Source organism: Zonotrichia albicollis, chromosome 12, assembly GCF_047830755.1.
Source record: "Zonotrichia albicollis isolate bZonAlb1 chromosome 12, bZonAlb1.hap1, whole genome shotgun sequence".
Taxonomy (NCBI): Eukaryota; Metazoa; Chordata; class Aves; order Passeriformes; family Passerellidae; genus Zonotrichia; species Zonotrichia albicollis.
The window spans coordinates 6,773,018-6,799,371 of NC_133830.1; the positions used below are offsets into that span (position 1 = coordinate 6,773,018).

Consider the following 26,354-nt stretch of genomic DNA (forward strand, 5'->3'; position numbering starts at 1 on the left):
GGAGACTCTGAATTTATATGGATCATCCCCTTCCCAGCACATCATTCAAGGTTTAGCCTCAAAGTCCCAAGCCCTTCAAGAATATGACCTACCTGCTGTGGAAGTAATTCCACAAGTAATTTCCACAAAGGAAAATCCTCCTCCATCTCTAGCCCAATTTCCTTAGGGGATATGAGAGCTTTGCATGCAAAACATTCTTTCTTTTATCCTGATGTGTTACTTTTTTATAAAAGGCAAGTTCTGTTGCTTCATGAAAAAATGAAAACAAAAACTATAAAGCAGAAGATATCTCCAAATACTTACAAATCTAGAAATAGGGTAGTAAAGAAATGGACAAGAGCGAAGGAAGGATCAGCAAAAATTTTATTCCTGTGTATGAAAGACCAGAGCATGCTATGCCACCACCTGTGAATTTTGCTGTAGGGATTACACCTGTAGTTGAGTTTGAAAGAAGTTAAAAGAGTAAGTCTCAAAAGAATAAACTGACAGCTTAATGACCCTTTAAAGAGAACTCTTTCCCTGGATAATGGGTGGCAGAGAACAGGAACGATTCTTGTTGAGAATTTACAGCAGGTCAATTACAACCACAACTGTCAGCAGAGAGGAACACAAGGAAGTCATGGGATGATTGAGAACAGGCCAGGTGGAGCTCTCTCCTTGGTACCCTGGAAAAGGGAGAGCTGGGTGAAAGGTGGAAAAATGACAAAAAAGCCAAAACAGCCATCCAGGAAAATGGAAAAAGGTCTGCATTTCCAAACCAGTGAAGCATTAAGTCTCTCTCATTGCCTGACTATCAAAGAAACTTGGACAAAATTGCTGTTTGATACTTTGAGGAGTTACTGATATGCAAGGCAGGGAACCACAGCCTGCAGAGCAAAAGCTGTATATCCTAGCCAAAACTATATCCACACACATTACATATAATATAGGCACTTACAATTACAAATGCATATTATTGATTTAAGGAGAGACACATTTACACAAAAATTATAATTGCAAATCAACTCATTAAAATAAAGAAAATGGAAATGTATGTGATGGAGCATCCCTAACTTTTGAAAGCATCAAAACTTATGCCTCAGCTATTGAAGGTCCTTTAACTCTGTTTCTTTTCAGGTGCCAGAAATTTGGTGCAGAAAATTGCACCAAAAAATGTGCCAAAATTTTGGAACACTCTTTCCCCTATGTTACCTACTAAATATTCAAATTGAAGATAAAACACACAGGCTATATTTATATAACCAAAGCTGTGGACATGCAGGGTATAATCACACCCAGCTGTCAGTCTGGGGATGACCTCAGGAGGTCTCTGGCCCTCGGAGAGGCAGCAGCAGGAGGGTGTGCAGGGGCAGGAGCAGGGCAGCAGCAGCCCAGGGGCTGCTCTTGTGGCCAGCTGGCAACTCCAGGGCAAACCCCAGCAGCTGCCAGGCTAATCCTGCCTGTGCTGGACCCTGACTCTGAACCCCCCAGCTGCAGAATCCCAGGGGATCAAAGGTGGTACCAGAAGCACCAGGTGCAGAATTGGTCCTGCTCGTCTCTCCAGGAGACACAATGCTTCACATCTTCACAGACTGAGAAACAACTACCAGCCTCATTCAGAGATTAAATACCAAACTTCATAAACACCAAGTGCAAAATTACAGCTTCTCAAGATTTCATGTATTTCCTATGTATACCACTAGCAAGAGTTTCTCAGAATTACCTAAATATTTACTATTATTTGTGCAAACACAAATGCCACAGAATATTTGGTGTAAAATGTAATAATGATACAAGTTATTCTGAAACTATTTCAAACATAGGTATCTTAATAATGAGAAGGATCAAACTTTAGTAACTAATCTTTCAGTTGCTACATAACTCATACCTTAATCAATGGAGAAGCAATAACACCATTTGGATAATTGACAAAAATTGCAAAATGATTATGCACAGCAAAGTGCACTTGATGGGTCTTAACTCTGACTACTGTAATTTTCCTTTGTCTAATGACAACAGGCAAAGACCAGCATTCATTATCTTCCTCAACAAATCATGTCATCACCGATTTTATCTTCCAACAATTTTTTAACTTAGAAGTCTTCTTCGGCAGCAAGATTAACAAAGTCGTAAGAACCCTTTGCATATTCCACTTCAACAATTTAAGTAAAATGACACAAAGCATTGAACAAAAACGTAAAAAAATACCTCATTTCAGAAATAATGCAAGATTTTCTATAAGCAAGTATTTTGTCCTATATTTCAAAACACCCACATCTTGCAGTATTATTTATGCCACAATTTGTTTCAAAGTTCAATCCCTAAAACACATTATCTTCTTGCAGCAAACTAAGATAAATATGGACAGTTGGAATTATATTTATAAATTTCTTTTAAAATTGTATTTATATACGTCTGTAGAGAAGAAAAAGATATGTTCTGCATTTTAAGCCACAGGAATATTTCATACCAATTACAACTTGTATTACATCAGAAACACAAACAATGAAAGCCTGGTAGCTAGCAGTAAGACACTGGACATCAGGATTTTCCATTTTTAAAACAAAACAAAAACCTGATTGCATAATTTAAAAGGGTGCATGAAGTAAAACAATAATGAAGTAAAAAAACTAAGAAAAATATACAAACATATAAACATACTTTTATACAAACATATAATATAAACATACTTTTCAAGACAGAAAGGCACAGCTAATCAAGGCAATTGAGAGTACATGAATAATAGGATTTGCAAAATTTATTACTGAGCTTCTCTGTTAAAGGTAACATTATTCAAATGACACCGTCACAGTTATTGCAGATTAAGGATTTCAAATTAGCTTCTTGTGTATATCATTATTTTGAGTAGCTGCATTTTATCTGTCTAATTTTAAATTACTGCAGGCAGATGAAAGTCATCCTAAAATCTGACTCATAATCCAGGTACCATAGCACTAACCTGAACAGAGATGCTGGTTCCTACACAGGTACAACACTATTCCCAATGTAAACAAAGGACACTGGCATGCACCCCAGGCTAAGGATGTCAGCATTTTTCAGACACCTTTCTGACTGTTCCATTTTATGGTGATGCAATATGACCTACATTTTCAACGGCCAAAGAGAGACAGAGAGATAGAAAGGGAGGAGATAGAGAAAATAAAGACAGACAGACCTTTGCTGTCCTTATCCTCCACCAACTACAGCTTTAGCTGTCCCTCATGGGGGTAGTAATGGGCAAGAATAAAAGCAGAATAACCTTATCACAAATTCTGAATGAGAAGCTGAAAGATAGGCAAGTGTAAGAAACAGCAAGATTTTTTCCTACAATCCTGTGAACAAGTACATAGTGACACCCTCAATAGGAAAGAACAGCAGAATCAATAATTTTATGATCAATTGCCAGAACAAAGCTGTCTGCAATACAGATGCATATTTTACTACCTTGTATTTCCTCTCATGTTCCTACCACTTCATTTCCATGTATTCCCTTAAGATCTCGAACAAAACACAAAATAATCCTCATCATTATCATCATTTTTACAGGGAGAGGAATTGAGGAAGGAGTGATTTGCCTACAGTTACATACCAGGCCTAAGGCAGGCTTGGGAGCACAAAGCATCACTCTTCATTATCTCTGTCCTCTGCAATCTATCAGGGACTGTGATACCTGTCACTCTAATATATAATCTTGACATAATACCAGAATTATCTCTATCTTGTATTTCTTGCACATGAACTTCACAGAGAAATCTGTACTAAATTATTATTAATAATCCTAACTCTCAGAAAGCTTTCCCTCACAAATGGTGGTCCATATTTCTCAGTCTGGCTCTGGAAATGCACTTGACTGAGCTGTAAAACTCAGCTCTGAAAATGTTAATGGTCTTTTTCATTAGAAACATGTGAAAATATAGAACTAATAAGATCTTTGGGTGTTTTTTTTTGTGGTTTGGCTTTTTTATTATTTCTTTTCAAAAATCTGTAGTTTTCCACAGTTAAAACTAGTATTTAATAAATTAAAAGCTTGTTGCTAAGTTTGTTTTAAGCAAAAGTCAAGACATTTTAGTTTTTGGTTCTTCTTCTTTAGGGCAAAAATATCCTGCAGAATATCTGCAAAGCACTTAGAGCTGGTAGTTAATACAATATGCAAAATAATAATAATTAATTTCTTTATGTTTAAAACTGAAAGCCAAAACATGATCTTAAGTATATCTCTGTACATCCAGAATTACTTCAGATACTTCTAAAAAGATTCTTGGGATTTGCACATAGATAAACAAGACTGTAATTTGGCATGGTATTTGAAACTAGAGATCAATAAAATGTATAGACTAATCCTAGGTTTGAACTGTGATTTTATGATAACAGCAGCTTTCTTATCAAGCAGCATTCATCTCATGAAGTGCAATCAGCCCTGCACAGCAAGGGGTGAGAAACTGTTGCTCATTTGCTTGAGTGCCTCTGCCTTTTCCAACAGCAACTTCCCATCAAAATGTTTAGCAGCGAGGAGTTAGGGAGGCAAACAGCACCTACACCAAGAGTGAGAAAGTAAAAACTTAAAGCCCCTCCTATTTTATAGAGAAGAGACACGGAGAATCAAGGGACAGACAGCTACCAAATACGAGGGAAGGGAAATAACCTGTGTAATGATGGGGAAAAGCCTGGAAATTGAGAAAGGATGGGCACTGCAAAGGGAGGATGGGATGCAGGGGGTAGGGTGAAAGACACAAGGTCTTAAGCAAAAAAGCATTATTTGTCCTTCAACATTGGCCCATAAAACTGTGGGGAAATCCTCACTCAATTAAATGCAATTACAATCACACATTTCTCCACTCCTGTTATCCCTGACTGCACTTTGGTCAATCTATTTTACTCTTTTAAATTGAATTTAGTGAAAAACTGATATTTCTTCCATTATAAACAAACTTATTTCTGTTAATCTAGGACATACTTGTGCTGATATAAAAGAAATATCTTCCATATTGTCAGCATTACTAAAGCTCTCCTTTGTGAATATTTCACTTCAGTATTTTCTATAATTTTTTCCTTTTTTTTCCCTTTCTTCATAGTATCTCTGTCGCAGTTCAGAAGGGAAAGAAGCAGAAGTGGCACTTTTATTGGTGTCCAACACCATAAAAATTTCAGCTGGAGAAGCCAGTCAGTGCAGGTACCAAGCCCAGCATCCAGAACGAATCTTCCCTTTGCCTACCAGTGACTGCCACCTAGAGCCAGAGTGCACCAAGCAGGACAGAAATCAATGTTATAGCAGCAACAGAAACGTCAGCCCCAGCCAAAAGAAAAATATAAACCAAGAACTCACACTCTAGAAAGTTACATCCAACTGAAAAGATTAAATCAGTTAGGTTTCTCTTCTTAACATGCCTTCTGAATAATGAGCATTTGACTCATGTCTCCCTGGTTTTCTCTGAAAACTGGTATTTAGTTATACATTTTGAGTCACATATGTGGGAAAATATATATAAAATAGCACTATACTGCTTTTTAAGTACATCCTGTGTTTCAGTTTGTTTGCTAAAAAATGTGCTGGGCCATGCTAAGAAACTGACTACAGAATTTCATCATTAGTTGAAGATGCAATGGTGACATTTCAAAGACTTACCTGTATTAAATGCTGACAAGGCTTTAACATTCGTGACATTAGTGATATTAATAAGACAATAAATGTCTTTTTAGTGGCATCAAAGTTAATTAAAAACCCTAATATTTTCATTTTAAGAAATACACTCATACTCACCCAAATATACCAGTGGCTTGAATGTCTATAAAAGCCCACCCAAGCAAACAGCACTGCTGACACACTATAAGCTTAACACATATTTATAAACGGTATTAATTCATAGCTGCTTATTATACTGTATAAAATCATATCTTTTTCTAACTACTACTTATGTAACTATTAATAAGGTGCCTAATTCTCAAGCATTAGTCAAACAACCACTAGATACTCTTTAAGAGAATAAAAGGAAGGATTTTTTTGTTATCATTTACCTGGAGAATATAATAATTTGCATTTTAAAATATTCCCAGTAGCAGTTCCCTTCTCTGTGAATTATACACTGCTGCAAAGGCAAAGCTGTGTGAGTGTTAGCATATTCTTTAGCTATTAAAATAATTTATTAGCTATGACTAATAATGCCTTGTGAAGAAATCAGTTCTCCAGTTTCCTCGCTGCTCATGGACAGGCAGACTGGTAACAGAGCATTGGAAAAACAGAAGATTTCTTCTCACATTTATCATTCCATTAGATACACAACCTCCAGGTTAGACACTACCCCTCCTTTTACTGCTAGTCCCACTAAGAAATTAATTTTTCCCAAGGGGCTACATGTTCACAGATAAAATGAAATTAAATGGAATTACAAACCTCACTGTTGAACACAGCTACCTAAATATGAACTAAATGTCAAGCTGTAGTTACTGAAATCAACAGTTTGAGTGCAGCCAGCTGGAAAAATTGCTCATTCTGATCCACACTCAGGACATACTTTCCCCCACAAGGCACTCCACGAATCCCCATCATTTTTCCAAGCAGAATAACAATTCTGCAACTGGCCTAGATGCAACACTGCAGCAGAGAAGAATATTTAAACAGCAGGATGACAGGGACTCACTGTAGAATTGTCCTGGAGGACGACATGAAAGAACTGCCAAAAAACCCAAACCCGTTTAAAAACACAACATTTCCTTGACAACTACCACAGCTTTTCTTACAGATACAACAAATTCCACTTGAAATAGAACTGATGAACGGGTCACAGAGCTGGAGAATAGCTTTCAGCATGATCCTGTTAAAATGTCTCCAGTTAAGAGATCTGTTAACCAAAGGGGAGACAGAAGGAACCTCCAAAGGTCAGCCAGTCCATCCCTCAGCCCCAAGGCATGATAACTCAGCTACCTGGTGGGAACAATGCAAGCAATCAAACCTGTTCTCAAAGACCTGGGGCAATGGATAAGCCATTGTCCCACGGGTGATTATTCCAGCCTTTCAATACTTCTGCTAGAGAACTGTGTTTATCTGTGATCAATCTTCATTGCTTGAATGTGACCTATTTATTTCTCCCCCTGCCACAGCCCCCTGCTTTGCAATGCCCTCCAACAGATCTGTGTTTTCACCCTCTGAGTCCCCTCTTTTTACTTTTTTTTGTAAGGAATTTTGTAAGGAATTGCATTCTTGTGGCAGACACACATTGTTTATGCATCGTGGTTTTTTTAAATCTTCAAGCACTGGCATCTCCACACCTCCTCTCTCCTAATTTCATTTGATACAGACCTGATGTCCTCCATGAGTGCACTTAATGAATACTTTATTTCAAAACTAAAGCAGATCAAGCAGACTTATTTCCACAAACTCAGAATCTTTAATATTACATAGATTTACTTTGTTTTCTTTGTCTAAGGAAGTTTACAAAGCTCAGCTAGAACACAGCATGCACCCCTACTCTATGCAGTGATTTCACACATAAGTAAAACAAATAAAAGCATAGATGATATTCCTATCACTTTAAAAATTCAAGTCTTGTTCATGAGTTAATAAAATGGCACTATTATGGTGTGAGCACAAATATAAAAAATAGCTTGGCCCAATCACCCTGCAACAAAACTATGCAATTCCCCATTGTTATCAGAGATGGTGCTCAAAGAACAGCTGTGAAAAACCAGAATCACAAAAAAATACTCATCAAATGGCAAGAAAAAGTCATAAATTGATCAGAAAGCTTCAAAGTAAATCTTCACAAAATATGACCACATGAAAGTGATGTTTTTCTTTTATATATCCTCCAGTATTATATTTATGTGTGTAAAGTCTCAATAGTTATGTTTTCTCTTTTTGAAGTATTTCTTTTTCTAAGGCAAATATCACCCTTAAGCTTTAAATTCTCTGATGACAACAGACAACTGTATCTTATATCAACATTGCTCTGGATGAGACACTTGCCTGGGAAGATCTTTGACTCCAGAGATGATGGAATTTCCAATTGCTCCTCCCTCCTTTCCCAACCAAAGGATAATGGAGCATTGCCAAGTCTGGGCCCTGCTGACAATCGGATCAGCACAAACCATTCCTTTAACTGCACTCACACAGAGTTACGGTGATATTTTCCTATTTCTTTGTAAAAAAAAAATTACATTTTGTTGTGAATTGCTGTACATTTCTTAATCACAACACACAGAGATGTATCCTACCCACACCTCCCAGAAGGTGCCCTGTGCCACGGCTGCTACTTATTTTTCCCCAAGCCATGACAATTATTGCAGCTGCTTAAAAGACACCACCTGCACAGAAGCCAGCAGAGAACAACTGCTTTTTGAAGACAACTTAACTTTTAGAAGCCTTTGTAAAGAAGCGACACATTCTCATAGCATCCATCTCAAAAAGAAGATGCAGGGCAGCAATTTCACTGACTGCTATTAGAAGAAAGAGAAGAAAATGTAGGTTGCAAAATGGCTGTCTTAGAGTTGAAATCCTGTGCCAAATTTAGTAGGCTAGTCCTAGAAAGACTGGGAGGCAATTGTAAACTAAGATTTGATAAGAACAATCCAGTCATTGGGAAATTTGTTACCTGTGTTATCATCATAAGTCTACACTAACATTTGAGAAGATGAGTAAGGTTCAAAATCCCTTCAAGGGCTTTTAAACATTTGAAAACAGCAGCTCTTGAGCTATTTCCTTCCATTTGTTTGATGACATGAACTACAGTTACAGTCAGTCATTCTTTGCGCAAGCCTTTTCACATAACAACAGGATAGAAAACCTCCACCAGAAAATCTGACAATAAATATCCTCCCATTCCAATCCAGGCAAAGTAACTGCAACTCAAGTGCAATTTGGGTACTTCTAAAAGTGAATTTCAAATTAATGACATTAAAAAAAATCTCATATGTTTCATTTTAATATACATGTGCACAATTTTATTTCAGGATATGTTATTGTTCCACACCATCCTAACTTTTTATATTTACACACACAGAGCAAAAACCACAAGCAGTTCTCAGAAATGCAAAAAAACCAAACCACCAACTCATAACTGCCAAAGTGACACTGGAATGAAACTGAAGTGAAAATATTTACCATGAGCCACAAAATCACAGGTGCATACTTATTAATAGCATGGCTTTGTTTTACTCTGATCTCCTACAAGCCAATCTTTATTAATCTAAGTTATAACATCCAATTTTTCTGCCTTGCCTGTTTTATTAGTTCAATTCTCTCTGTGTATAATCAAAATTTAATTTTTTAATAAAATAAAAGCAAAAGACAGGGGATCAAAAAGAACTCGTGATTTTCAAGCAGTCTGCACTAGTGTTTTGCAAAAAAGAAAATGCAACACGCAAATCTGAATAATTGTTTACAAAACATTTAAGGAAAAGTTACCTTGTAACCTGCTTGAAATAAAACATTGCAATAATAGATACATTGTTACCTAATTTCATAACTACTACTAAAAGAAATAACACTTTGGGCTTAATGTTTTGGGTACACATATAACCACTTCCAAATCTCAAATGAAAATGTACATATATGTATACATACATATGGATACATATATACTTTATAGATAATGTATTTTGTGTCCAATTCCTCTGTTTCCTGATGTTTGACATTAGCTTGTCTATTTACCTTTTGTAACTCACCAAAACATTTTATGAAGCTGATTATTTTATTCCACAATTTGTTGGAGTTTTTCTTCCTGTTCTTTATACTTCTCAAGTTCAAATTCTATCCCTGATGGAAATAAAGTACAGAAACCACCAGAGAGGCACTTGTACATCTTTGAAAAGAATCTGACCTGCAATGCAAAAATTATCTTGATTGTTCTTTTCTTGCACTTCTGAAATTACTGGTTTGCTCTTATGAATTACTCCCTAAACACTTTAGTCCTCAGTCACTGGATATCTTTTGTGTTGGGTCTCACTGCTGTGTTCAGTCTATCATTCTGACAGCAACACCACCTCGTACTAGTCAACAGTCTGGTGATTACAAAATTCACTCTGATGGAAAGAATTACGGGCATTAATCCCCTCAGGAAGGAGGATAGCTGGGTTGAAGTCTCCCACACATGTGGTGAACAGCCCAGCAGATAACAGCTCTGCTAATGATGAAAAGGGAACCAGAACCACCACCACCTCCTGGGTTTTGAAAGCAAAGATTGACCTTTGCTCTCTTTTTGAAAGAAAGGGCTTATGATCCTAATTTCAAGAGAGCATGAATCCAAAATGCTCCCTGGAGAAAGGTGCTTAGCCCTGGCAAGAGGCAGGATTTAAGCACATTCCTACTTCAGCTACTGCATAGAAAATGTGCAGATTCATCATCTCCTTCAAGCCTTTCTGGCTGGTATAATTTTAACAAAACACCAACAAACACTAAAGAATTTGGCTCCCCACCTTCATGGAAACATGACCCAACTGGCCTCAGGCAGACCAGCCTTCCCTTTTTGACCAGCCTGAGCCACAGCCTGGATCTGCCCCTCCTGGGTCTGACAGTCTCTGCTGGAAATGCCCAGTTATCCTCTCATCACATTTCCCTTGAAATATTTGTTTAAACCATCTGTTTAGACAGCATTTGAAGCAAGTTTAGAAGCTACATTTGGCACACCAGAAAGAGAAAGTGAAGAGAATGTGCCATCTTCCTAAGGCCACAACTTCATTTTAGGGTTTTACACTGTTTCCAGTCCTTATTGGGAGGCCAACAGTGGTCAGAAACAAAGTTCAGTGTTTTCACAGGATCATGGAATCACAGAGCCACAGAATATTATGAGCAGGAAGAAACCCATAAGGATCTATCTATCTAACCCAACTATCCCCCCTGTGCCTGAAAACATTGTCCAAACACTCCTTGGGCTCTGGCAGGTTTGGGGAGCCTGTTCCAGTGCCCAACCAGTGCCCCCTGTATTTCATTCAACATTTTACAAACAAAAACCTGAGCAGGCATCACCCAAGCATGTAATCATGCCTCCAATTATTTCTATTTCTCTGCTCAGGCTTGTACCTCAGAAATTGGGGGTGAGAACGTGTGTCAGTGTATCATGTTCAATGGGAACAGTAAATTTTAGTTGTGTTTGAACATTACCCACTGGCAGAGTTTCTCTATTACAAGAAAATAAACTATTAAATAATCCAAAGCAAAATATAAACCTCATTTAAAACAAGAAGCAGATGTTTATCAATAGACCTGATACCCTTTCTCAATCTCCTGAGACAGAAGCCTTTCTTTCAACATCTCCCCATGATGCAGCCAAGCTCAAAGCCTTGTAAAATTTCTCTGTCTTCTCTCGGTGTTTGGGACTGCTTTTAAAAAATAAAGAAAACAAACTTAACCAACCAATTTTTTTTTAAACTTCAAAAAGCTGACTCAGAAGCTGTGCAAGAGCTCTGATTCAGCTTTCTTAGCTGAGCCAAAGCATCCACGTGATGCAGAGAACACCGCTCTGGAGTCGGGCAGGAGCTCTTTCCAAAGGAGGTAATGCCTGGCTTCCCTCGCAAGCGTTCTGCAAAGTTTCCTCAGTAGCACTAACAGTTATTTATTTAAACTTGATACAAGTCAATATGATATTCGCAGCTCTCTTATTGTTCATCCAATGTTTCAAACCACAGCTAAATAAAAATATTTACCATTTGGCCCAATGCCAGCGAAGACAAATTCTTCTAAGTCAGTGGTAAAACCTCATTAAACATCCACCTCTTCCTCTGAAAACCCTGGCACAGCACTGAGCACTAGCACAGCCATGAACTGAAGGACTGAGGAAGGAAAAAACAAAAATATGCTCTCTTTCCGTAGTAAAATAAAATAAAGCGAAAACATCCTACCAATAAATTAAGAGAATGCTAGAAAATTGACTAATCTTCTGAAAAAAACCTCCAAAATAATAAAGTCTGCTTTCTTACAAAACACATGAAACAGAATCCCAGAACAGCATGAAATGCCACCCCAAAATTACCTGAGTCTCTTTAAATCACAGAATGCAGACATCATGTGGGCTCTCCGAGCCACTGCACAGGCAGTCTACAGTGTTAATAATTTTTAAATTACAAGAAAATTCTAACCAGCTTATCTGTCCTGCAGTGACACAGAGTTTCTCGAGACACTTGTTAAAACACCTTGACTCTCTTGCTAAGTGGGAATCCCAGTCCCTGTGCCATGCACGGGGTGCCACTCCTGCTAATGCCACTGCTCCACCAGAGCCCCTTTTGGCACACACACACAGGGCACACCTTCCTTGGCACCCCTGCACCTGAAAGCTCTGGCTCCTGCACTCAATACCTGCACTTCCACTATCAAGAAATTTCAAGCTGAGTTTGACAAGCTTTAATAAATTAGTCACAGATCATCCTGAAATGTACAATAATTGATCCTCAAGCTTCATGCATATTCAGTAGGATCTGGATATGAAATTTGGAAAGCTGTTAGATAATTCCTGTGAAGACAGCTGAAAGAGGACAATACCAGAGTGCCACCTGTGTAATTGAGATTAACTAAGACACAGAGCCCTTACTTAGGAAAAAAATATTTCAAAGGACCATGCAGCACTATTATTTTTTTACTAAAATAAGCTTTTCTCTCTCTTCAAGAGAAAAGTACTAGTGATAAAATGTCTTTCTAATGAACAAAATATTTCCAGGACTAATATTTTTTAAGGTGCTTCCATCAAAACTTCTGGAATTTTACAAGCTTCTTCCAGTTACAAAATAAAAAAATAACAACTAAAACCAATACTGTAGACCACAACTTGTGGTTACACTATTATCTGATAGCAGCCTGGATTTTAAAGTATGAGATTAACAGTACATTTAATCAATCTTGGTAACACAGGCAGTGGACAGCAAAATTGATTCTTGTTCAGATAATAAAATGTTGCATTTTAAAATTATTGGTACTATCACTACAGTCACAACAAGTATTTTCACCCTCCCTTCTCCCATTCTTCTGTAACTCTATGAAAAGGGGCTGGCTCTGCAGAAACACAAGAGTCCATGTCAGGAAAGCTTTCTACAAGGCTAAGAACCACTTTTATACCTCAATCACTGGGTTGAAATATTTCAGGTTTATCTGCCAAGAGTGACTATTTTAATATCTGCAGAATTAGACAGCCAGTGTCTTAGAATTTTTACAGAACAAGATGACAAGCTCTTGGAACACTGATGCTAATTTTCAGCACATGCTGAGGCTACAAAAGACTGCAGAGAAAATAAAGCTCTAACATAACTTAAAATGAGAAAAGCAGTCTGATAGGTTAGCTTGGTATCAGTCTTGCACAGAATCCTGGTATATAATCTACAGAAAGATAAAGGATGGTGGTAAAAAGTAATGCTAAACATAGACTTACAGAAAATAGGTCTCACTAAATAAATTTGGTATGGCTTTCTGACAAGAATATAGGTTGGACTGGATAAAAATACCCTGCAGTTTCTGACCTACTATACTTAGATCTCTGTAAGATTTGGTGCTACACAAAAGTCTGATTTAGAAGTTAGTCAACATGAAGAAAACCTGGAATCTAAAACCACCTCATAAATTATTAGGGAGGCTAAAGAAAAATATTTTAAATCCACCTTGTCAACAGTTAAATGCTGTTTTCTTAGCTCTTAAAAATCATAGCTCATTATAGCCTGCAATACTATAAAAAGCTTCTTCCCCTTCAACTTTTTTTGTGGTTGGGAAAAAAATCATATACACACAGAGTTAAAGAAAAAGGGAGGAGGAATACAGTCACTTTAAACTTTCGCTCTCATAGATGGTTTCTCAGGAAAGAAAACTTCAGCACTAACAGATTTCTTCAACCAAAAAAAACATCAGTGCACTTAAAAGCCATATTTTCAGGAAAAAAAAGTATACATATGAAAAATCAAAGCCAGTTGCACACACGTGTAACATCTTGCAGTACTAAACTTACCGTGGTTATACCTCTTGCATCCAGAGTCACCTGGAAACATTACAGAGGATCATTTAACACTTTTGACAAGGACAGATGTGCAACAAATTATTATGTATAAGCTGCTCCAGGGTCTTACCATATGGCACACATAAAAGAATTCAAGGAAAGAGGGAAAACTGTGACTTTTTAGCTTGGTTGAAAGCACACACAGGTACTTGTTCCAAAAGAGCTGGCACAGTCAGGTGCTATCCCCTGTGCAAGAAATTTTTCCTATTGTGTGAATCTCCACTACTGATGCTTTAGGGAAGGTCCAGAGCTACTCAGTGCTCCTGCTGGTCAGTTGAAGGATTATATGAAAGACTGCAGCTGATAGAATCTGCACAAGGTACCCAAAGTGGTGAAGGACAAATAAATAAGAGTAAGTCAATCCTGTTCCAGACATCTACACCATCCATCACACTGAATTAATGGCAAAGACATGGCTTTGGGTATACAGCCCAGTGCAACACTCGCCTCACATGAGAAACAAGGGTTGTTTCACACTTAAAGATGAGGAATTCTACTTGGAAATGGAGCAAAGCAAAACAAAAACTCCTAAGGCACAATGAATTCTCAAATGCATACAGGAACCCAGCAAGCTGGAACTGACTTCCCAAGCAAAAACATCCCATGGATATTCAATATGTCAAATGGAGCAGGAGAGAAAACAGGCTGTTACATCAATACCTGCCCTTAGTGAGATTCTTGACAATGTATTTACCAAGTTCTACTTGCATTCTAAAGGAGAAAAGTTAATGAACATGGGTGATGCCTGAAAGCTCTGTCTTAAAAAGAAAAATTATGGCTTTGTTCTCAAAGTTGTTCTTATGAGCTTAAGACCCAGAACAAAAAATTTCATAGAAGCTCGTAATTAGTAACACATGAAGAATGGAACAAAAGTCATTAAATATAATAAACTAGTCATATGTGCTGCTGTATTCTAAATTAATTACTCAAGGACTATCTATTTGTCATTCCAGAGACCTTAATAAGACTATCTGACCAAGAGTGGAATGATGAACAAAAAGTGAGAAAAGATTGTATTGGATTAAATGACAGAAAATTACAGAAGTTTTGAGATTATTAAATAAATAATTGTGGATTTTCACTGACAACAGTCTTCAGTTCTGACCAACTTCTCTGTGTGATAGCGCTCAGAAAATGGAAAGAGCTCAGAGAGGTGTAAGAAAAATATTAAGTCTTGATTAAATGGATGTTTCAAAATGCTTAAGACTTCCAAAAGGAAGTAAGTGGATAAAGAAGAAAGGCAGTAACTGCACAAAATTTGCATAGAGAAGTTCAGCTAGGTCTTCTCCTCACCCTTTAGCAAAATACGAGGTTGTACCATAGTGACCAAAGCCTTAAGAAAAACAAAGATTTTAGTCAAACCAACTAAATGGAACATATCAGAGTTCACAGAAGTGAGCACCTTCAGTACAGCTTACACAGTTCATGAATGCATGGCCCATTCTTTGGCCCAGACCTGGGTAACTGGATAGGTCGTTAGTTTTTCATATAAAATGCTATCACCCACCACGAGTACATAAAAATTCAAGAACAGAAGCCACTTATCCAAGTTTTCCATGTTGGAAACGCTTTATTCCTAAAAGTTCTGGCGGAGTTTTAACGACCACTCCCAGTAATGCTTCCCCACCAGCACCTTCCAAAGGGCCTTATCAATTGCCTATTGAAGACAAAGTACCGACTTGAAACAATCTACAAATCCGTAAAGAGCTGTTAAATGCCTCTATCCAGAACAAGAAAGCGCCTTGTAATCTCTCACAGCTCTAAAACCAGGAACTAACAGATTACAGCACATATTAACTTTGTTCTTTCCTCACCCTGATTTTCCCCACCACCCTAAAACTGTCCATGAGCAGTGCTAAGCAGAACAAGGCAGTGAGCCATTTAATTGTCCAAGTCAAAATAAAGAGGGAATAGAAAGGTGTCAGGCTCTGGTAACGCCTCAGCTACTGTGATATACACTGCAGTAACATTACCAGCACTGCCCAAGCATCCAAGCCTATGGACCAAAGGCCTCAAACTCAATACATGGGAACACCTTAATATCTCTTTTCTCCAGACGCCTCTAGGCACTTTTTCCAGCACCAGCTTAGTTTGCCAGGACAGGAAGAAACAACTATCATTCCTATCTGCTGATCATGTCAAACTCACCAGGAAACATCAGAATAATTTTTCGCACACCCCAGGCCCTGCTGCTTGTCCTCCGAGCCTCGAGTGGGGATGAGCCCAAGGGCAGCCAGGGGAGGCCAGCCCAGCTCCCTGACACCTGCACCATGGGCACATCCTCCACACCCTCATCGGGAAAAGGCATTGTGGAGGCAGTGCTCCCTCTCCATCACCCACAGGGGCTGGACAGCCACCACAGGGGACCCCACCGCCCCCACAGTGCCATGTCAATGACACCGGGCACCGAGACGGGACCATCCGCCTGGCCGCTGGGTCATGGCCAGCACGGCGGGACCGTCCGCCCGCTCCCCTGTGCCATCTCCACCATCGCCGCCGGTGCGACGGCACCGCCGCTGCCATGCGGGACCCTGCGAGGGGAGCTCGGCACCACCGAGAGCGATAGTGACGGCACCCCGGAGAGGACACCCCGAGCCGGGGCCGTGGCGGGACGGCAGGCGAGGCGCCCCCGACCCCGGCGGCCTCGATGGCGCGGGACCATGTGCCGGGGGCATGGCGGGGCGGCCGGGCGGGGGGCGGCGGGGCCGGTGCGGGTGGCGGGGGCGGGGAGGTGGAGCCTGGCTGCGGGACCGCCGCTTCCCTCCCCCGTCGGGCGCTCACCTGGCGGGGCCGCCCCTCGCCAGGGGGCCGGTTCCACGCGGGGCGCGGGGCTCGCCCGCCCGCCCTCCCCGGGCCGCGCGTCCGCCGCCCGCCGGCTCAGGCCCCAGCAGCCGCCGCCTCCCCCTCCATGGCCGCCGCTCTCGCCGGCTGCATTGTGGGAAGCTGACCTCACTCGCTGCTGCCGCCGCCCCGCCGGCTCCGGCACTCGCCGCCATGGGGGCCGTGACCGACGGTGAGACCTCCCTCCCTCCCTTTCTCCATCCTCCTCTCCTTCCTCCCGCCCCGCGCCGCGACCCCCGCCGGGGCTCCCCGCAGCGCCGCGCCCCCCGCCCGCCCTCCGGGGAGCGGCTGCCGCGGCGCCCGGGGCCGCTCACCCCGCAGACGGGCCTCCATCGCGGCTCCGGCCCCGCGGCCCTCCATGCTCCCCCGGCCCCGCGGCTCAGCGGATCCGCCCGCTCTGGCTCCAGGAATGGTTTCCTGAAGGGCCCGGAGAGCCCCGGGCGCGGCGCCGGGAGGTGGAGGCCATGGCGTGAGGGCTTAACGGGAGTTTTTCCCCAGATGAAGTTATCCGCAAGCGGCTGCTGATCGATGGCGATGGAGCTGGCGACGACAGGCGGATCAATTTGTTGGTGAAGAGTTTCATTAAGTGGTGTAATTCCGGATCTCAGGAGGAAGGGTATCTGTTGTTTTGCTTTGGTTTTTTAAGTCTTGGAACTGCTTAGCTTGCGTCTCAGTGGAAAGCAGGGCTCGATCCATTTGGAAGAGATCCGCGTTAAAATGCGCACAGCTGCTTTTCTTTGGCTCTGTGGTGTTTCCAGGAGCAGCGCCGAGGTCTGTGCTGGGAGAGGAGGGCTGCAGACGGGTCAGGAATCGCTGGGGGCTGCGGGCTGTGTCCTGAAATCTGCCAGCACCGCTCCAGTTGCCCGCAGGATTGCTGTGCCTGCTGCGTGAGCCAGCCGGGAGTCCCGCTCTTATAACAGGATCATGACTCGGATATTTTAGTTGGCAGTTCTGCGTTTGTTCTGTTAGGGAAGGGAAATACTGCTGGTATTTCTGCTGCTGTCGTTTTCTCTCTCTCTCTTTTTTTTTTTAATGTCTAAATTAGTAAGGTACGAGTGACAGCCTTCTGTGGGGTCTCTGTTAGTAATGGATAGAAATTCCCACAGATCACAATATTACCAGTGTGTAGAAAGAGAAGCACTGCTGTATTAAAATACTAATTTGGTGGCCACAGAACCAACCCGAGCTGGAAGACTTATAAGCTCTGGGTCAAACTGCTCACTGCTTTAACTTAACGCTGATAAGGACATGATGCTGCAATTAATGTGTACAGTGTTTCTAACTGCACTTCCAAAAAATTATACACTGAATCTTTAAAGTGTTTTCTTTATTCAATGATTGTTATTTAGCTGTCCCTTATGCTACATGAAGTTTTGTTTTCTTGCTCTATGAAGTTAGGAACTATTTTTATGCTGCTTGAGAGTAAATGTCTTGTCTGTTTTCAGATACAGCCAGTACCAACGAATGCTGAGTACTTTATCACAGTGTGAATTTTCAATGGGAAAGACTCTCCTGGTGTATGACATGAACCTGAGAGAGATGGAAAATTACGAAAAAATCTACAAGGATATAGGTAAATATGAGAAAACGTTAATGGTTTCTGTTTGACAGTTTCTCTTCTGAACAAGCTTAAGCCTGGTGAACATAATATATACATCTAATGAGTGGTTTGGACGTTTCTTGAGTTTGTTTTTTTTTTTTCTTACTAGATAGAACTCATATGTTCTATAAGCATCTTGTAATTACATAGAATACATACAAACAAGAGCTTTTTAAACCTATTCATGTGTATATAGTTTTTAAGCTGATGGATCTAACAGCCATGTCACAAACAGCTCTTTTATAGTTCAGCAGAATAGCTTATTTACATGTACTGTTTGAATTCAATATAACTCTGTATATTTCTTTTTTTTTTTTCCCCTAAAGAAAATAGTATAGCTGCAGCCCATGAGAAGATCTCTGAATGCAAAAAACAAATCCTGCAAGCAAAAAGGATTCGAAAAAATCGCCAGGGTAAGGTGCCATATTTACAGTGGTGAACTTCATTGGTTTGTTATCTTTTAGAATACATTGTATTGGAAAATAGATTCTAGATTTTTGAACATGCAAGGCATCATGATTACTATGCTCAGCCTGGTGGGTTCCACTGACTACTGAATGTTTTGGGTGGATGACACAGGCAGGATTGAACCTGATCTCAATGACATGCAGCATCAGGAAAACCTAAAACAGTGTCCTTTCTGAACACCTGTTTTAAGAGGTGTATTTTTTCCCTACTTTTAAAATTGTATACACATAAATCATTGAAACCTACAACACTCTAAAAGATGAGCTGTTGATTAGAAGCAAAAAATTGTTTTTTCATGATAAATGAAATGCCAAAAATTTCAGAAATATAATATGAAATGTTTTAAATACAACTGTTTGATCCATGCTGTGGATAACTTTGAACTCAACTGGAAATTAAAATAACCTTAAGCAGTAGGAATATGGACTTCTTACATCTTCACAAACATAGGTCTGAAGTGTTTGCTTTTTAATATGTTCTATCCAGTCTGCAGCACAAATTTTTCCAGGTGAATGAAGTAGATGTCATCTGTATGGTCTTCCTATCAGGAAATGGCTGTGTTAGTTGCCTGTATAACCATAATATTATTCTTCATGTGTAATATTTTTTTTAAAAAAATGCATGCCGCATTTTATACTAAATTTTATGCTAAATATTTTTCTGAAAATCTTTAATGTTCGTGTGTAACATCAGCACCATTTTCTGTATATATACATTTGATTGTATATAAACCCAGTGTTTATGAATCAGATACAAAAGACTAAGTGTGCAGCAATGCAGAGCTATCTTAAGGTGTTTTGAAAAACATTAAAACAGTTTTTCAAGGAAAAAGAATCTGCCATTCTGTGATACCTGAGTTTGGGTTCTTGAATCCATATTTTCAGAAGTATTTACATCAACTATTTAAATGTCTTTCAGAATATGATGCATTGGCCAAAGTCATACAGCATCACCCAGACAGACATGAAACACTGAAGTAAGTATAAAACTACATTAAATTATAATAGAGCAGTAAACTAGAAGTCACCAGATTTGACATTTCCTTGATTTCAGTTTGACTTTCCCTCATGTTTATATAATTTCTTTGACACAATAAAAACTTGTGTTTCTGTGTCTTTATGAGCTTTCCTTAATGTTCCATCCATATGGGTCAGAAGCACTGCTAATTGTTCTGTAGTTGAAATTTTTCCACTGAAAAATTAAGGTGAATAAGTGAACTGAGATGTAAATGCACATCTCAGAAAAGGGAGATGGTGGGAAGTCCTTTAACTTACACCAGCCAGATTCAGTGGTCACTCGAAATGCATAACACACAAGCAAGTAAAGTGGAATGACAGAGAGCAGGAGAAAGCTCCTAGAGTTCTTTTTTATGTTTTCCTTCTGGTTGTTGTTCCTGCATGCCCAGTTATAAATGGCTCTGTGGTTTGCCACACATAACCTGCCCTGGCATGCAGGGCAGACCTACCTGTTGTCCAACTCGTCCTGTGTGTAACTCACAGTGCTGCTTGTCACATTCTGGGTTTGCATCACTGTCTGTGCTTTTGGGGCAGTTGTGGGGAGATTACTGAGCCATACAAACATTCTAGGATTTATTGCATCTATGAGTTTGTTGTTCTTAAACTGATTAAAGAGGTGGTGTGGAATTACTGTTCCCATATAAGTGCAGCTGTGCACTTATCCTCTTCCCACTTCCAGTGAAATTGCCAGGGGAGGCTGTCTTTTCATATTCCATAGCCTTTTATAGCAAATGGAAATTATTTGGTTATACTATTACCCTAACAATAGCATTTTTATAGCTATAAGCCACTGACAATATTTCACACATTTCTGTCTTGTATGTTGTTTTTCTGTGCCTTGATTTCATTACCCCAGCTTTGATTATTACAGGCAATTCTCATGAGGCTTGACTACTTCTTACTTCATTAGTCAGCATATGACATTTATCAAGTGAGACTTTAATAAAGAACTACCAAAAATGCAGTTTCTCAGATAAGTTAATTAAGAATAGAAATAACTAAATGAGAGAAGTTGTGACTGCCCAATCCCTGGAAATGTTCAAGGCCAGTTTGGATGGAGTTCTGAGCAGTGAGAGATCTCCCTCCCCATGGCAGGGGGTGTGAACTAGATGATCTTTATGGTCCTTTCCAACCCAAACTATTCTATAATTGTGTGATAAATGTTACTTTTTTATCTTAGAGGATGCTGGATTGTTTAGGTTTGGAGGGATTATTCTAAGCTTGCTTAACACATCCAAGCATAAGTTTCTTAAGCAAAGCTAGAAAGCATGGTAAGTTATAGCTGGTAAGGATGCAGTCTGTAGGAAAGTACACAGAAAATGATGCAATGAACCAAAGGCCACCCTTAATTCAGAACAGAGGAAGCGTCACTAACAATATCACACTTTTCATGGAACTCTTAATCACTGAAAACACTTGAGAAAACTTCTCATAAGAAGAAACAGAAGGGTTTCTTGCAAGAGTTACATTTACAGCTTTTGCAGGCTATCTGGCACAATAGGACAAAGTTTAGAAAAATACTTTCTTTGTGCTCTTAAGAGTCTTTTTCTTGGAACAAGGAGTCATACAGCACAAAAGAACTGTTAACAGCTTAGTCACAAGTAGTGCACAGGAGCCAATTCAGGAAGTGATAGGAGCAGAAGTACTGAACAACACTGCCCACAGTGTAATTAGATGCTGTATCAGAAGAGCTGTTCAGAGAAGCAAGAAATGACACAGTCTTACAAAAAGAGATATGAAGGTAAGAAGGCTAAGCAAAGATTCTCTGGAATGTAAAGTAAAAGGAATAAAATTCCAGATGTAGCTTGAATATTACTAGGAAAAAAAAAAGTCTGTCCTCTCACAGTCTGCTACCTGACAGCACAGTGTAAACAGCAAGATTTGGGCAAATAGAAGTTTTTCAGAAACTAGAAACCAGATGCTTCCAGAATCAGTGTATGAGCCTGTAAGCTGAAGAGAGGGGTAATGTCACACACAACTCTCAGGTATTCCCATTGAGGTACCAAGCATGCTTGCTCAAAAAAAGACAACACCCTCAGGTAGCACTAAAATAACCTTTTCCCATCCACAGTGAGGTACTTAGGACTGGAGGGCTTTCTGTGGTTCCCTACCCAGACTAGCTGCAGCAGCTGTCAATGGCTTCAGGAAAAAAAGGTTGATTTCCTTGCTGACCCCTCTATGACTCTGCCTGCTAATTAATCAGGCTAATTAATCAGCCTCAATCCACTTCACCTTTAAAATGAGCATTTTGCTGTAATTGCATGGTGCATAAATTATGATAGGCATTGGAAGTAGAAGGAGCAAACTGGGGGTTTGGCTGTAAGAGTTGGTGTTCCATTCTCATTTGAAAAGTATATTATGGTACCTGCTGTTCTTGGCCTCAAAAAGGGTCCATGGTGAGCTCAGGTGAGAGCAGAAAGTTCTTCCCCCAGAGTGTGGTTGGGCACTGAACAGGCAACCAGGGAAGTGGTCACAGCAGCAATCCTGACAGAGGTCAAGGAGCATTTGGACAATGCTCTCAGGCACAGGGCATGACTCTTGGGGTATCCTGTGCAGGACCAGAGCTTGGACTTGATATTCCTTGTGAGTCTGGCTCAGGATATTCTAAGATTGTATGAATCTGCTTCTTTGACTTGTATTGTAGGGTCAAGTAAGTAACATGTTGTGTCAGGACTGAATTGTTACAAATGCCCAGGGTACAACTGTATTCCAGCTTGGAGGCCTAAGTTTTTGTAAATATTGTGAAATTACAAGTCTAGAACATAATAGTTTAAAATTACATGAAGTGACCTTACCTCTAAATCATTTAACTTGTTTTGTTTACATAAACAGTATGTTTTAGAGTTCTTTCTCCTCTACTTAGAGCAAATCTGTTTTGCAAGAATTTTACAGAATTTTTAAAGAATACTCTGACAATCTCTTTTCAGGCAGCTGGAAGCTTTGGGAAAAGAACTGCAAAATCTTTCTCACATTAAAGAAAATGTTGAAGATAAGGTAAATTTTTCATAGAGATGGTTATATAATAATTTATTAGGAATACAATTAATGTAGAGTCTGCTATGGGTTGTTTGGCTGTATGTGCTCTCTGTTTCCTACAACATGTATTTTATCATTCCAGCTGGAGCTGAGAAGGAAGCAGTTCCATGTTCTCCTGAGCACCATCCATGAACTTCAGCAAACCCTGGAGAGTAAGTGCTGTTCTTTGGTAACAGATATAACTGGGTTGTGTTTTAGCAGATCAAAAAGAATCACAACTTCCAGCAGGGGGATGGCTCTGTGCAATTGAGGCTGGTGACCTCTTGCATTGGCAGAATTTTTTCCCAGTAGTAGTCCAGAGCCTGAGACTGCTCTGAGTTTTTTTTCCTCTACAAGCTACCCACTGTGCCATTTCCTGACTAGATTCAGGTTAATTTGTAGGCAGCAGAATTCTTTAAAATGTGAGAATGGAGAATAGCTATTTGAGTTTTGGGTTTTTTTGTTGGTTTTTTTTCCTGTTTGTTTGTTTTTTTTTAACAGAAAGTATTTCTTACAGAGAGTTATTCTTGTGCTGATTTCCAAATTTCATTTTATAATTCCTATTTCAGTAGTTTTGAACATGTCACTACTACCATGGTATCAATTGAGGCTTTACTAAAAAAATATTTAAATACAAGGAAGGTAAATGACAACCTACTCAGACTATGAATCTGTGACAGAGCAGATAAAACTGTCAGACATGAGAGCTAAATTCAGGAATTACTTGTACTCATCTTTTCTCATACAAATACTTAATACTTTCAAATCAGCACTAACTTTTTGTGCTTTTATATGGATAATATTGTTTTAAATATTTGCTGTATATTTGCCCTGTCTTTCAAAGACAGAACAATTGGTACAGCCTCTGAGCATGACCTGATTAAATGCAGAGATGGCTCTAAGAGCAGACTTTCATTCTCTAAGGCCATCTAGATCTTCTTAAGCAGAATGAACTGTTAATCCTAGGTGCACTTTAGCAGAAGGTTATTGTTATTATGTGTTACTAACACTTGCTTAAGTACTACTCTTGAAAATGCATTTTCATGTGAATATATAGATCACTTTTCAGGGTTTTGTGAAGGAAGTAGCAGTTTAGTGAAAAGCACAGCTTCAGTATAAAATAAATAAACCATTAGCAGACAAAGAAAAAGAAGGGGTTAGAAGCAATCTGGTATCATTTGCTTCAATTGACACTAGAATTTACCCCATATTTCCAGTAACAGCTGTTAGAGATAACATCCTTAAAAACTGAAGGATTATTTTGTTTGTTTGAACATAGCATTTTTTAGAATGAGATACTCAACTGCACATTTAAAGCAATCATAATAAAATATTTAAGTGGGACAAAGTTCTGCAATATAGTTTATATATGACCAACAGTTTGACTAACAGTAATATTGAATTTTAGATGATGAAAAACTTTCAGAAGCTGAGGAATCACAAGAAACTCAGATGGAAGCGGAGGCCAAGCAGTAGATGCCATCTGAAGACTGACAAATACTGCTTAAGTCCAAGTATCTTCACTTTCTGTTGTAATCAACAGTAAGAGAGATGGAGCTGGAAATAGTTTTCTCCTGCTTCTGTGAATTTTTATACAAAAATACATGTTTTGCATATGTTTCATGGGAAAAGAGTTGCAGATGTTTGCAGGCAGGCACTCAGTGTTAATCCACAAACTTTGTAATTTGTGACAAATATACTTTGTTTCACAAAGGATGAAGCTTTTACACCATACTTGTGAACTAAGGTGTTTGTAAAACTTTAAATAAAAGGTGTTTTCACAGATTTTCCTATTTTTAGTAGGGATTGAACCTTATTATAAGGGTTTATTTTCTTTCATGGCATCAGACTGAGGGCAGTGCATCTTTTCATGAGTCCCAGTTGCCATGCCCTGTTCTAGATGGGACCTAAATCTGAACTAAGTTGGCTCTTAGTTTTTTAAAATAGCTGCCATTTAGAACTTACTGTGACTAGACTAGAATTTGATAGTTTCATATAAAATAAATTACTTCTATAGAATGAGTGCTTGTTAGGGCTTATAAAAACCTAAAAATGATACTCTACTAGCTTTAATTTTTTCCTCAAAGTGATGCAAAGAACTGCAATGATCCAAGCCTTGCTCTGCTGTATTTGTTGTACCATATCAATAGTCACATTTTGAAATGGCACGTTTAAAACTTCAATTTAAAAGCTTTGTTCTTGAAGAACCAGGAATCCAATCCCAGTATCATTTATAATCTGCTTCTGGATTTTATCTGTCAATTGACTATTATCAAAATACATCATAATTTCTGAAACAGATGTTTCAGGGTGGAACCCTTCTTTTCTCATGAAAAACTGAGGCAGTAGAGAAATAATAATGATGTTAAAGAATCAGAGATACTTTTATTATTAGTAGGCAAAGTGGAATCTATCCATCCACCTGGATAGTTACTTCCCAACAGATTGCTGCGTGAGCACTCTGTTGGGAAGTAACAAAAGTTTCAACCTTCCCCAAAAGAGAAGAGAATGGAATATGCTCTATATTTTGTAAGGCAGGGAGGAAGGAGCAAGGGGCAGCAGTAGGTCATGTTCTGAAAACACTCACTAAATGGAGCCTTGCAGTGGTTTGGGTAAAGGAAAACACTTTGGATCTCACTCAGACTGTGCCATAAGCATACCTGGTTCAGGTGAAATAACAAAGTTACATGGAACAGAGCTGCTGTCTCACTGGATCACAGCTGAGGGGGATTTCCACAACTGAGACTTCAGACATTTATAAGCTAGATGCTGTGTAATTCCCACTCTCAGTGGATCTGGGTGGATTGGGCTGAGCAGACATATCTGAGCTTGCTTTGCTCACATTCCAAGTTTGCTAAAGGCAAGCCTGCTGAATAAGAAGTCACACAGCTTCAGTAGCACAGCGCAGCCCTGAACTAATAAGCTGTCAGAAGTCTTCTAGTTCACAGCTGGTCAGCTCAGAGCACAGGGAAGCTCAGCTTTGCCTGATGAGCCTGTGCAGACATGCACTGCTTCTCATGCACTATGAATTTGGCAGGTTGAGGGGTGGCTAAGCAAATAGCAGGCATTCAGTAGAAGTACACCATCAAAAAGTATTAACTGTACAGGGTTGTTCCCCTCACAACAACAGGGAATGGTAAAATATTTTGTAAAGCAGCAACACTAAATTATTGCCAAATCAGGAAGGAGTCATGAATATATGAATTATGAAGATCATAAGTGACAAGGACTCAAGGACAATTTTAAAGCATATTAATTTTTCTTTGTGGTTGAAATGGCCTCCATGAGCTGTCTGGACTGTATTTTGATGCAGTATTCACCAGTTAAAAACAGTCTCTGTAACAGTGAAAATCTCAAATTTTTCCATTCGTTGTTTTACATGATCCTTTGGAAATTACTTGGATCATCAAGTGTCTTATCTCAGAACTTGCACTGCTCTGTATAGAACCTGACCAGAAACATGGCAACACCTAA

The 26,354-nt window shown here is 39.5% G+C and overlaps 2 protein-coding genes across 5 annotated transcripts in view; one reads left to right on the forward strand and one right to left on the reverse strand.

Annotated features, from left to right (window-relative positions):
- The window catches only part of ATXN7 (ataxin 7), an 89,988-nt gene extending 72,705 nt beyond the window's left edge, over positions 1 to 17,283 (reverse strand). For 2 of the 3 annotated variants that reach the window (XM_014268089.3, XM_074550460.1), the window contains exon 1: positions 16,722 to 16,862. The gene's annotated coding sequence lies outside the window, so the exon portion shown is untranslated. Of the gene's footprint in view, positions 1 to 16,721; positions 16,863 to 17,095 lie in introns of those variants that run through there. The other variant, XM_014268090.3, reaches the window with a different exon arrangement.
- Positions 16,819 to 24,665, forward strand: THOC7 (THO complex subunit 7). Of its 2 annotated transcripts, XM_005488388.3 has the most exons (8): positions 16,819 to 16,953; positions 17,280 to 17,397; positions 18,227 to 18,354; positions 18,708 to 18,794; positions 19,768 to 19,825; positions 22,793 to 22,859; positions 22,984 to 23,053; positions 24,289 to 24,665. In XM_005488388.3, exons 1-8 carry the CDS (start codon positions 16,935 to 16,937, stop codon positions 24,354 to 24,356), a joined length of 615 nt encoding a protein of 204 aa, XP_005488445.1. In that variant the 5' UTR covers positions 16,819 to 16,934; the 3' UTR covers positions 24,357 to 24,665. The 2 variants fall into 2 exon arrangements, with proteins under 2 accessions (XP_005488445.1, XP_014123566.1); XM_014268091.3 differs by lacking the exon at positions 17,280 to 17,397.
- Positions 24,666 to 26,354: the final 1,689 nt, after the last annotated feature.